Source organism: Alligator sinensis, unplaced genomic scaffold, assembly GCF_000455745.1.
Source record: "Alligator sinensis unplaced genomic scaffold, ASM45574v1 scaffold469_1, whole genome shotgun sequence".
Taxonomy (NCBI): domain Eukaryota; kingdom Metazoa; phylum Chordata; order Crocodylia; family Alligatoridae; genus Alligator; species Alligator sinensis.
In genome coordinates this window covers 1,551,635-1,565,282 of record NW_005841934.1, presented here as the reverse complement: position 1 = coordinate 1,565,282, position 13,648 = coordinate 1,551,635, and the positions used below count along the sequence as shown (strand labels likewise).

At 43.3% G+C, this 13,648-nt stretch overlaps 1 protein-coding gene across 6 annotated transcripts in view; it reads right to left on the bottom strand.

Moving 5' to 3' along the window:
• The window catches only part of CADPS (calcium dependent secretion activator), a 244,038-nt gene that overhangs the window by 58,024 nt on the left and 172,366 nt on the right, over positions 1–13,648 (bottom strand). For all 6 annotated transcript variants that reach the window (XM_014518002.2, XM_025199035.1, XM_025199031.1 and 3 more), the window contains exon 17: positions 5,995–6,101. In XM_014518002.2, the coding sequence (XP_014373488.2) occupies positions 5,995–6,101 (107 nt within the window). The remainder of the gene's footprint in view (positions 1–5,994; positions 6,102–13,648) is intronic.

Below are 13,648 nucleotides of genomic sequence, written 5' to 3'. Positions count from 1 at the left end.
GAATGCCTTGTCGCGGATATTTTTCCGAACTGCACTGCAGAGTAAGCAGTTGAACCAAAGCAAAGAAGGGGTGTCTGTTCAGTTTACAATAACTCACTAAATCCATCTTTAATCATGCTATTTACCAGAGAGGTCTACCAGCTCTTATTCTAAAGTATAGGAATTTGGGAGTTTCTTCACTGTGTTTGTGGGTTTTCTGCTGTTTTTTTCCACAGTTTTCAAAATTGATTTGGGCTTGCTATTACCATTCATCTTGAAAATGCTTAGAAGCCTATGATTGCAGAGTCTGTCCTAAAATGTCTCTGGATCTCAGTTAGAAATATTCCAAGCACCACCAGTAACAATTAAGACAGCACCTTTCATTTGACAGGGTTAGATATAAAGCTATTTAAATACATTAGTATAATTTAGGGCCACTTCCTATGAAATCAGTTTTAGAGCTGTTACATAGACCTGGCAGGAGATCAGGATAAAAGCCTCCAAATCAAGCCAGGATTTTACCAGGATTTTTCTGTTTGCTGGAGTATTACATATAACACGTGAAAACCAAAAAATATCAGTGAAGTAACTCATTCTCATGCACATGGGTCCTTAAAGTCCACTGTACATGTTTTCTGAAGTGACATTCACATCACACATGGCTTAGATGTGAATGTGTTTCAAATGCATGCATGCGTGTTTAGTAATCATTTCTGGCTGGGAACATGCAGAATGAGCAGTGTTGTCAATAGGACCGTGTGCAGTAATTTGGGGGTGAGAGGAAACTACTCTGAGATTTAACGACTTTCTCTACCAAGCTCTATCCAGGACTTCCCAAGCAAAGGAAACCTACAACATAGGCACCAGACTCAAAAGATGGAAGAAAGATGACCGAGAATTTAAAGACAACTTGGCAATCCGGAAGGTATACTTGGGTCGCTTGAAAGGATGAAAAGAAGATACTGGCAGACATGATCAGGCAGAATGGACTTCGTCTTTATTTTGCTTGGCAATCAATGAGAGCAGCACTACTTCTCTTCACTTCTCCTTTTGAGAAGGTTGCAGAAAATTAACGACAACTCCCATTAGAGGGACGGGGGCTGCTTTGTCACACAGACAATCACACTCCAAAGCAGTGTGTCCGGCTGTGGCACAATCCCTTTCCAGGTCTATCTCCCTCATACCCAGCTGCCAGGTATGCATGCATAAAGGAGATACCCGTGTGGCAGGGGTGTGGTATGCATGTGTGTGTGTGGCATGAAGGTGCTCTGTAATTATATTAAAATAAATAACACTATATCAACCCTGCCCTGGCCTATAACTCTGTGCGCTGGCCTAAGGGAATGCGTTCCTTGCAGAGCAGTTTTCTTCCCCTCCTGCTCTAGCGAGCGGGAAGGGATGGGAGGTGAGGAGTGGGCCCTCATGCAGCCACTGCTATGCAATGCTGGCGAGGGTCCTGATTTAGGGTGCAGTTACACTGCCTCTTGACTTGGTCCAGGGACGATACCGAAGTGTGCTGCTGCTTAGTCAGGAAACAAATGTGCACACGCACAGAAATCCAACTGTGCCGTCACCTCCCCAAAAAGCTGCTCGCTTGGACACAGGTGGGCTGCCGGAGGGGCAGCCACCACGTTCGGTGCCCCGGGCAGAGACGCGGTCGAACATCCAGGTGCCGGAGAGCAAGGGTGTGGAGCGCGCTGGTTCCTTTAAACCGGTGCTTGGAGCTGTCGGCCAGCTCACGCCACCCTAGTTCCTCCAGCTGCCAACCCGGGTCAGATTTAACGCTGGCCCTAGACTTTTAGCAAGGCATTTGCTGAGAAGCTCTTTTAAAGCTGCTGCCGGTGTGAAGTGGCTCCACACAGCCGTTCAATGGCTCATCCCGATTGGGCGGCTACATTAAAAAAGAAGCACAAGACGAAGAACATGAAAATGCCGCTTCGACGTGATCTTGCCAATGGGACGGGTTGGGTATATTGTTCTGATTTTATTTTTTCTGAACAGCCAGATCATCTGAAGGGAAGGTGGCAGGAGCCCATTCTGCTTTCAATGTCTGCTCAATTTTTCCTCCCAAAGGTGTAAAAAAAATTAAAATAGAGAAAAAAAAAATCAAAGTTATGGTAGTTGACAATATCCCTCTAAAAGATATATTTTTTATTTATTTTGTTGAACAAGGATGAAAGAGCTGGTTCTTGCACTGACTCATTTCTTCTGGCCAGGCCTTCATTTCTTAAGAGTCTGCCACACTGTCTCCTTGTCAAGTTATTACTGGGTGTATCTGGCAGCTAAGAATCCTGCTGGTAACTCTATATATGAAGGATGAGCAAAAATCAACATTTTTGGCAGGAGTGAAAGAATGTATTCTCCAACAAATCCCAACATAATTACTTCAGAGTCCTGCAATAAAAACCTGCTTCCATGAAAAAGAAAAAATGTTTGTGGTTTGTTTTTTTTCCCCTTAAAGAAATTAACAGGCAAAGCATACGATTAACTTTGTAAAAAACAGTCACATTTATTTCTGCTGGATTAGCCTCTGACTCACGAGAATTCCCTCTCCCAATTGCAGTAAGGCAGTAATTTCTTGAAATAAGAACAATAGCAGTTCATTACTCAATTTTTTTTTTCCAGATGGTAAAGTTTAATTTTATTTACCATCTACTTACCTGCTTTGATTTCAACATGATGGAAGGAAAATGAAGTTTGCCTTCTAGACAAACACACCTATCACTGCATATTTTACACACGGGTACACATATATATATGTGTGTCTTCAATAGAGTTGCGCACACACACACACACACATATATATATATATATACACATACATATACATAGAGAGAGAAGGCAAAGTTTAAAAATGCATGAAGTCTTATGGCATTTATCATGACTCATCCAGGTGAAAGATGATCCAGTTTGGAGCCACCTGATGAGACAAATGACACAATGGCAAAGACTCATGCTGTTATATATTATATATGCACACCCATTATAGAAGGCAAGTTTCTTCTGCATGTTTGTCTGGGCTATGTGAAAGCTCGTCTAACTCTATGCACCCAGGCAGCTGGTCCAATAAAAGATATCACCCTAAGAAATCCTTGCCTCTCGCATAATAAAAACAAATGATTTCTCCATGCTAATACTCTTTTTAAACTTTTTGTTCCAAATGGTAAAGGTGGTTTCAGTTTAGGTTTACTTGATGGGGTTTGAATGTGTGTTGCATGTATGTGCATACAACAGTGGAATGGGCTCATCTTAACAGGCAAATGGTAATGGTTGCAGCCTTTCCACAATAAGAAATCCAACTTCATTTTCTTTGGGGATAGCCAAAGGAGATATTCAGGTCATATCTATCCAGTGCAGGTATACAGAAAACTCCTTTAAAACCCTACCTGAATTCAAAAGGGTAGACTTCAGTTACTTTGAAGTAAGCAGAAAGTCCAGCACTCCCTAAATGCTACCATGAAGATATTTATGGTGAAGAAGTGATGCTGACACTCTAAGAGGTCACCGTTTGTAACATGTTTGGCAAATTACTTCCCAGAAAAAACATCCTGGAAGTTGCCTCCTTTGAACAAAATGCAGTCATTTGGAAAATTCCTATAATAGCCCAACCAGATACTGCACGATCACAAGGCAAATTGTGGGGCTGTGTTTGTGCATGCACCACAAAACTCACGTGGTTAAACAACTTGCAACCTATTGTTTGGGAGAAATTCACACCTGTGCAGAAGAGGCGCCACTAGCATCCCGTTTATACCCTGCAGGCATAAATCAAGCGGTATAAGGACTTGGTGTTGGACTTCTGCAATAGGATAAATGAAACGTCACCCTTCGGATCCCCCCTGAAATGGGGGCGTAGGAAAAACGTGATCCTGGCAATAAAATAGGTGCAAATCTGCTCTCACTAACAAAACCCTTCTGATGCCCAAGCTACAAAGCGTGTGTTTTATTTCTAATCTTTTAAGGGTCTTTTCAGTGTAGCGGGCAGAAGAGAAGAGAAGCCCATATTAGGCCCTCTTGCACCCTGAAGTTGCCAGTATGAAAATAACCTGGATTTTAAAAACAATGCATCACATGAAGGTGATGAAGGTGATGAATGCAATAAAATATGCGTTCCCCTTAGGCGGCCCTACCTCATTTCATAGACATCTTTGCAGCGTTCTGATTTACACAGGGAGCATCTCAACTCTGTGAAAATAAAGATTATTTCTCTCTTCTCCGGGCTATCGTCTCTCTCTATATATAAATACTGTATATCCAGCACAATACACATACAGACAAAGTTAGAGGAAGACTAGCATCCTTCTACTCAGTCGTTTATTATACAGTCTACTCCATGGCGTACTAGAGATCAGGAAAATACAAAACAACATAGGTTTTACAACAGGCTGAGGAAAGATTCCAGGCAGGTAGGGTTGTGTTGGGATGTAACTGCAGCGCTTGTAAAATAGACCCATTGCTACATGCATGGACTGGATACGTATCCCGCATTTCCCCTGCCGTGTTGGGCTACCAATTCCACAAGCAGTCCACGTGGAGTTGCTGTTACATTCCTTGGATTAAAGTTACAAAGCAAGGATCACCCAGGTAAAATCCCATTAGGAAACATGGCACTAAGAGGGCATGCACGAAATATGACAGGAAGTGACTCATTTCATTCAGTTTAGTCACATACCTCTTTCCCCTGCCAGGATCATCCAAGATTGAATGAACAGTAGAAAAACAGGGAGGAAATTTAAATATGCAATCAGGAGTTAGTTGGGACTTCTGGATTGTCGTGTATTAGAAATAAGTTAAATTGTACTGTAAATTTAATATACAGTGGAATGGTTTTAGGTGATTGTGAAATTACTTATCAAATGTATTCAATGCAATATATAAATATGTGTATATATATATATATATATATATATATATGTATATATATATAAATGGGAAGGAAAAGAGAAAAGAGTGAATGAATGTAACAAGTTATAAACACTTAAGTGGTAAATCTTAATTTTAAAATGATCAACTTAAAAAAAAAAATTATCACAGTGAATTGGACTTGGGAAGAGCTGACTGCTGATCCTAAACACTCGCGTGCCTGTAAGCAACTGCGCTCGCTTGAGTAGCTCCACTGAGATCCAGATCATGTCAGTGGGACCACATCCGTGGGTGCGCGCATGAGCTTAACTCTTGACAGGGTCAAGCCTTCTGCTCCTGAGGTCCTCGCATACACGGGCTTTTGTGATATAGGGATTTCCCCTGTTTAAAAGTGCTACTGCAACTAGCGTCTCCCTGCGAGCACGTTTTGAAGGGCAGAGCCATGTTCACTTTGGGAAGTGTTGGGCAGCCTATCCGATCGGGAACGCCGAAGGAGTCACTGCAGCCTCAGCAAATATCAACGGAGAAAACCCGAACAAGCTGAGCGAGGGGCGGCCGACAGAAAAGCCAGCGTGAAAACAGCCTTTTAAAACATTACCGTGTCTAGCAACGCCAAGTAAAAAAGCAAAACACATTAAAAACTATTTTAAAATGAAGAAACAAACCCAAGAAAAAGCGTTCTGGACATTTATGATGGCTTTCTCGGCCACAGCCACGAAGGGCAAAAAACCGAATGCTGCTTCGGCAACTGCCTGCCGAAAACAGACTCAAGTGGTGACGGCTGGATGTACAACCCTAAGGCTTTGAAACACGTGGCCCTTCTCAAAAGTGCACAGGTGTTAGGGTGCGATTATTCTGGCGATCAATACATTGAGCCACGCTTGGCTGTCACCGACACTCGTGGAAGAATGCACGTCGCTGTAAGTGAAAGCAGAATCCAGCCCACTTTGGCTTGAAAAAGCCCTCTCCAAACAGTTGGTTTTATTCCCCTTTAATTACATTCGAACACTGTCCTTGAATCCGGCCGCACAGCTTGAACAGTGATAGAAAGCACCTTGTTCAGCAACCGCGACGGGAACGGACCCGGCTATTAAAACCAACCAGCTCCTGCTCAGACTATGGGAACGTAACAACGCAGAGCACGGTGCTCACCTCTGCATGGTGTTCTTCGTTCTGCTGCAGGACTTCAATTACCAGCTCTGCCAGACGGATTGTGTCTTCTAGCTTTTTGGCAGGTGTGACTAACCGGCCTACATTTTCTGTAGTACAAGAACTTGAGTTAAAATGGAGTGCAGGCGGATAGGCTAGCCGTACGGCCAACAGATTTAGTGGTTAATAAAATCCCGTCATATTTAGTAACTTTAAAAGTCTTTTCATGCAAGTGTTAAATGCTAGTCATTAGTACCGAGCAAACCATAAAGCCACATTCGTTATTATACTCTGAAAACGCAGTGGTCCAGCTCCAAATTTTCAAAACACTGTACAAATTGTTTTACTTTCCATTTGCAATGGTAACGCTTCATTCGTTCATTAAATTGTGCGCGTTAAATTCCCTAGAGACAGCATCTACTTATTATTATACGGCACTATCCATGCCTCTGTTTAGACTGTGCTATTAGTTATTAGGTGGATACATGTCATTGCCCAAGCTCTGTTTGAAGGCATCTTTTAAAATAAGTTGTTGAATGTAACAGGGAGGCATTAATGCCAATGTGATGCAGGGATGCACTTTAAGGTTTTACTGGTTGGAAAGATTTTATTCATTTCAGAGATATACAGGAGGATGGCTGGCATTAAAAAGAAGTCAACTTGGTAGAAACCATTGAAGTGGGGAGTTGCACTCTATAAAATTAAAATTTGGAGCCCGATGTATCACTGTGCTACTTGAGGATGTAAGACCATTGAAAGTAAGGGAGTTGTGTTGGAGTGAACCAGAAACGACAGAATAACAAATCTGTCCATGTATTTATAAGCATGATTTTATGGGAAAACAGACATGACTTAAAAGCATAATTCTCTCCTGCCCTGCGGAAGAGTTGAAATACTGCAGGCAAGTGAAGAAAACGGGGAGTTATTTCATCCTACCTTGCAGCTTTCACTAAGCTTTCCAAACAGAATACAAAAAAAAAAAGATAAATGAATCAGGGTATCTTGCACTACTGTTATGCATCCATATTTTAAAAGCTATATAGAGTAATAAATTGGCACAGATGGTTTATTTCATTAGAAAGCACATAAATAAATATAGGAAGAATGGCATGCTTTAAATAGGATTCTGATATGGGCTGAAAGATGCCGGGAGCTGGCCAAGTGCAACGGTGACATGGGTCCTTAAAAACCAACCCTCTCGGGTCGCCCTTCCGGACTGCCGCAGCCCGGAGGAGCAGCTCAGGGGTCTAAGCTATAAGGCAAAATGATACTGGATTTGAGCACGGCTCTGGAGAAACCGAGGGAAAAGTGCCACCCATGCACGCTTTGTCAGTGCCCACCAGGGTAACTGAAGGAAAAGGATTTAAAACTTAAGCAAATGTTAAAAATGAGGGTTACTGACATGGCTTCGCAGAGCTGGAAGACAAGTAAGTCTGTCCCGAGCCAGCAGGTAGGTTAACTTCCATTGAAATTCAATAGCAGCTGGGCACCTGGCATCTTCAGGCCCTATTGAAAATTTAACCCTGACTACAGATTGAGCGGTTAGCTCGTGCTTCAGCCCCACTTCTTTGATTGAGCTTGGGCTTAAAACTAAGCACATACTCAAAGGCTATGTTGAATCAGACTCTACAAACAACGATGAGTGAAACCCCAGCCCCGTTGAAAGCAATGGCAGTTGTGACATTGCTTCAATAGGGTCAAGTTTTCACCGCCCTCGCGAAATCTTCCCTATTAGACCGGTCTTTGATTACATCCTGAAAGTTGCTGAGCTTTCTGATAAGTCGTGGCTGAGATTTTCAACATCGGTAGCTGGAACTCAGGGTACTACGTCCACGTCTAGGCACCTGGGCACGGGTCTGCGGCCTGTTTTTTGGCAGTGTTGAGTATCTCTGTATCCAAGAGGATCTGGGGAGCTGCAGGCGCTTAATCCCTTTGCTTCTATTGACACGCTGAAGCGCTCGTGCAACTGCAGTAAATGTTTTGCTGGTTTGGCCCATCAATATGGGCACTGTCCCGCGCCCCACCCCACATCCTCCTGCCTTCTCTTTCAAAATTTGTCTTAAGTGAATACCAAACAGAGGGCCAGTTATTAACTCCACTTTCTTTCAAGCATCCACTCAAGCTCCTCAGCAGAAGCTGAGAACTGCCTCTTCTTTCTTTTGTGCAACAACAGGCTGCTAAAAACTTTCCAGAACATGTTGCCCCCGATTTTACGTCACAGACGTGACTGGGAGTGTTGCCATTGCTTTCAAGGGGAGCAGGATGAGGCCTGCACTCACTCGTGGCAGTGATCTGCTCTCCAACACAACTAAAAGACAAAAGTGTTAATAAGAACAACTGCTCGGAGATGCTGTCTTTAAAGAAAATATTGATGCTTATACAACTTTGGCAGCCAGCAGATGTCAATCTTAATTTTTTTTTTCTTATTTTAAATATTTCCCTGGGTAAGTTACTATACATCAGAATATTCTGTTAAAATAGCTGGAGCACTGACAGTTAAATGAAACGTATACGATATACTTATCAAACATTTCATACACCATCGTTTAAAGCTCATACATATTTATAGTTATCATGCAAAATGTTATGCAACAACAATGTTATTTTGTGCTGACGTTGATATTTGAAAATGTTGCATATGTCAGACATTGCTAGACAAAAAAAATGTGGACATTTTGAAATAAATGCTATCTCTAAATTTCTAAAAGCCTACAGATAGTTGCAAAAGCCTCGCGTTAGAAATAGCTTTCTAATATTAAGCTAAACTAGAGTAGCGAGAAACTGCTAAGCTAGAACACTGTTAAATGGAAGAAAGGAAGACTATTACAGTACTTGGTGTTTGTCTAGGCATGCCTTTGCGCATCTGATTTATCATGTTAGGCTGCATTTGAGTGGAGGGTGGTGGCCCAGCCGGTGGCTTAGGCTTGGATGGACGAGCTGTTTGCAAGTGATGGAGAGAGACACCAAAAGTAAAGAGACACGTGACTTCACACACAGTGACACAAAGATGGAAACTTTGAAAGAAACATAAGCAGAAATGATAAAATACCAATGGAATAAGCTGCTGTTTTTGGCTTATTGGGACTTAAAGGATTACACAATTATGACACCATTTAACAACAAATATTTGGGAAGTCTGCAGATCCTAATGTACTGCACTTTGCAACCAGAACACTTAAAATTCAAAGTGGATGCTAATTGTATTTCATGTAGTCAAGTGCTAAAGGAAGAGTTTAGTATAATCATTTAGTTAACTCTTGTGTTGGAGGAATGTGATATACTATCATTGCTCGAGTCCCCCCCCCGCCCCAAAGGAAAGAACTGCTAACTAAAGCTAGGGTCCCCATGCCTGCTTGCAGATTTAATACTAACATAACAACACAGGAATTAATTGCTTTGCAAATACCAGTTACAGATTTTAGACTTAAACACCACTGTTGGTGAAAGGGAGCTATAAGATATTCTTGCATTCTTTGTGCAATTTAAACATGTAAAAAAATCTGTCACTTAAAAATGTGTGGTTCCTGATTGTTTCCAGCTCATTTAATTATTTTTGACTTGGAATTCTAGTGGCTTTTATATTCTGGGTTGAATCATATATAAGAACTTGCCAGCTCTATCAAATATGTTACTTGCTATTCCAAATGTTAGAATGCGGCAATCAGGACTTGACCCATCTGTCATATAGTTTACAATATCAGCAAAGCAGAAAATCTAAGAAAATAGCCTTTCCTTCTCAACACGCACACATATACCACCGATCACATATAGCGACTGTGCTGATACTATAGTCCTTATCAACATTTAAGAGCAGCTTTTAATCGCCTGAGTACAGCAGCGTGACTAGTTCTAATAACTGTGTTTGCAAGGAATCTGGCATATTTATCTGGACAGTCTATTGCCAAAAGTCCTTCCCATTTTTGCTTGTGTTTTCTAGGGGAAGAAGAGTTTGGCTTCTGGTTCATACAAAGTGGGTTTCTCATTTTTCTTTTTTGGGATTCTTGTAGTATTATGGAAATGATCAGAGCATAGTAACAATACCCTAGCAAACACTCGCTAAAGAGTAAAAGTTGGATGCATCTCTCAATGTACAGACACACACACATACACACATTAAATCATTGCACAGCTGAACAGAGTCAATAAGACAGAATCTAGGTTTAAAAAATACCGGGCTGTTTTTTTTCTTCTTTTTTTTGCTTCTAAAAGTTTAAACAAATCTATTCATTCATTTCCAGAAATGGCCTGGTCATTATTTGTCAGCTAGCAGAGGGGTCCTCTCCCCAGAACCATCCCTTATATCATCACAGCATCAAGTGACACGTGTTTAGGGAACACGGCTCAAGAAGTCCTTCCTGATTCATATGGTGAACAAGAATATGGGCACGCACTTTGGCTCAGCCCATGTGCAACGGTGCACAGCACAGCACTGCCAAGGGCAGTTTGCATCAATCTCTGGGGAAAGGAAGTGGTTCTGACAGGAGATTACTGGACTTTGGGTCCTAGACATTAATGCAACACCTCCCTAAACAACTTCATCTATTAGGTTCCCAAACAGGGCACTCTCATGTGACCGGTGTGTCAAAGAGAGACGATTCCTCAAAAATGGTACCGAGGCCAAGGGAAACATCACATCCAGGAGAAGCATGCAGCTCGGCAAGCCCTGCGGGAAGCTGACAGATTTTGCAGCTAGTCATCTCCACTGTTCTCTATTATTGCTACAGATGCAGACACTGCAGTGACCCAGAGGAGAAACGCATTTCAGACTTTGCTGACTCCTTGTGCAACCTCACTTGTTTTCTATTTTTGTGGGGAAGGCACCGGTTAAAGCGGAAGGACAGGAGAAAAGAGAGGAAAGCTGGCTAATACAGCCACAGGCCGTACCCTGCCGCTGTTCAGACACACACACAAGGCGGCTTGAAGGACTTTTGTTGGACGGTGGACAGCCACGGTCTCAATTCGGCCTCTATCCATCTACCCCTAGGGTCTGCGTGGGTTCAGTCAGCTCCACCAAATATAATGCAACGCTACCCAGTATGTCCCACTGCAGCCTTCTCCTGGGAAAAAAAATAATCCAGGCCAAATCACAACCAATTTGGGAGTGATTTTGGGCCATGTACAAGGCAGGTTTATGACAATGAGGCCAAACTGCCCACCGAGTCAACCAGCGGTTAATGCTTCTGGTCACTTTGATTGTTAAGAGCCAAGTCCTGGCCTCTTATTCAGAGCCTGAATGAACCTGAAAACTGTAGTCTTCACCACCGTTTGGGGGAAACAGGGAACAGGCTTCGACTTTAGCTGTTTCTCTTATCTTTTGGAGCTCTGGAAGAAATCTCATCATCGTGTCTACCCTGGACTGGTCCCTCTAGAGCTGGTCCCTCTCCCTGTCTCATGTCTAAGACTGGTTGGGACTAGCAACTAGGTACCGCTGTGTACCCAAATCCCCTGGAGAGCCCAGGGTGGTATGCACTGGCAGACTCACAACATGCCAGAAACAACAAGCATAAAGCCCATTGTTTGGACCCACTTACATTAAAAAACATGGCCGGAAGAGCAGGGAGAGGTGGTCTTTTGCATGTTAACCTAGTGGTTAGAGCACTCCCCCTGCAACGGGTGGTCCTGGGACTAGGTCTGAGGCCCACAGACTGCTCATGCATTTTGCATTAAAGAGGCACTGGAATAAATATGTAACAGCAAAATGGTGTGGGGAGAAGATGACCACCTCAGGAATCGTCAATCCTTGGGAATTGTCCCGTCTAAATAACTCTTATCAATGACAACGTATAGGTGAGGTGAGCTCCAGAGGGCCAAGTTATGGGTTGTTAGTTAAAAACAGCTGAATACTGCTTCAATTAATAAAAGGAATTGGGTAGCAGGACATCATGAGGCTGAAGCAAACATGCAAAAGGGAGTGAGAGTTACAGAGGAGTGAGCAAGAAATTATTTCAAGAATTCAGCCTCTTTTTGTGTGCTCACTACCAGCCTGCAGACTGCAACCCCCTTGCCTTTATTTCCTCTTCCCATTTAGTTGAATTATTTATTTATTTATTTATTTTTAATTTTATGAATTCCCAATGGATTCACAAACTGAAACCAAGCTGCAGATTTCATGAAGTCTGAGCTCCCTACAACACTGGCCAGTGAACCCAGGCTGCTTAAACTTGACCTGAATTCATTTAACACACGTTGAAAACAATACACTTAATTCACCCGGTTCACACTGGCATGTAAAACATGGGGGGTGGAGAATGGGCTCTGCACATCCCATGGGCTGGGTCTGACCAGGGTTTTTTCCACCATCCCTCTCTCGCTTGCAGCCGCCAGCATTTAAGGTCTAGGAAGTTCTAGGTCTGGACGATGGGGCAGTGAGACCCCCCTACCCATTTTCCTTCAATGCCAAGATGCCTCTCTCAAAGCAGATCTGCTCTCCCAAATACAGTCAAGCAACTGGATGCTTTTCCCTGCCCTGAGATGGGGCAGGCTGAGTGCAGGGACTGCATCCTGCTGCCCGCGGTAGGGGACGAGGCGTGACAGGGATGCTCCATGCAACGATTGCCCATCCCACCCCAGCAAGGCATGCCTGGGGTTTCAGCTGAGCAGCAGGAGACCAGAGGGGATGAGTTACCATTGCTGCTGCTATGATCATGGCCCAGGGGATCATTGTAGGGGCTGTTATTAATACCACGGGAAAGAGCTAGGTCGGACGGGGATGGTGCATGCATCTCTGCAGCGTGAGCACAGATAGGTATCTGCTCGCCCGAGGAGGGTTTGGGGACTCTGGCAAAGGCTGAACCCTGTCGTGCTTTAGGAGGGGGGTGAAGGGAAGAGTAGAAACGCTTACACCGCAGCAGACCAGGTAGCCCCTGAGCTGGTTTCTGCTTGCTGGTGAAGCTGCTATATTCAGAAGCTTAAACGTAAAGACATCATTTACGTCCTTGGTCTCTTCTTTTCCAGTCACTGATAGTTGCTATCGCCACCCACCACTTGCCCCCTTTCTTTGCACTCTGCTTCCCCAAGGAGCCGTGCACCGAAGACAACAGACCTTTGGTGAAGACTGAACCCTTTTCATAGTCTCAGTGTAAATGAGACCCAGACTGTCACACCCGCGGCATTTCTGGATGACAATGCATTGCATTTCACACACCCTGGCCAGACAGGGCGCTGCTCCCCAGAAGTCATTCTTTCCTAAAGGAACAGTGGATTCCCAGTTTCCATAAGGAGACAGAGCACAACCCCTATTTTAGGGGTTTGTATGCCTTCATCCAAGTGCTAGCAATTTTTGCTTGATTAATAACCACAGATTATTCATTTTTAATTGTTTTAGCATATTTATCTGTTGAATGTTCTATTTAAAAACCATGTTTTTAAGAGCCCGCAAGAAGCTAAGAGCTCTTCAGGAAAGATGGGGAATTAGATGGGGAGATATCTGTGGGTGTCTTGTTTTCAGCGTCGTATTTTTAGTCTCTCTGCGGTTGCAATACAATTGAGAGCAGTCACATTTTACATTCGACTTGAGGAAAAGCAAGCCAATGCTTCACTCCTTGATTTTAAGACCAAATCCTGCGTACCTGACAAGCCAAAGCTCCCTTAAAGAAACCAGCACAAACAAAGGGTGGTTTAAGGGAGCAAGGCCAGTAGGATTAGGGTTTTTGTGGTC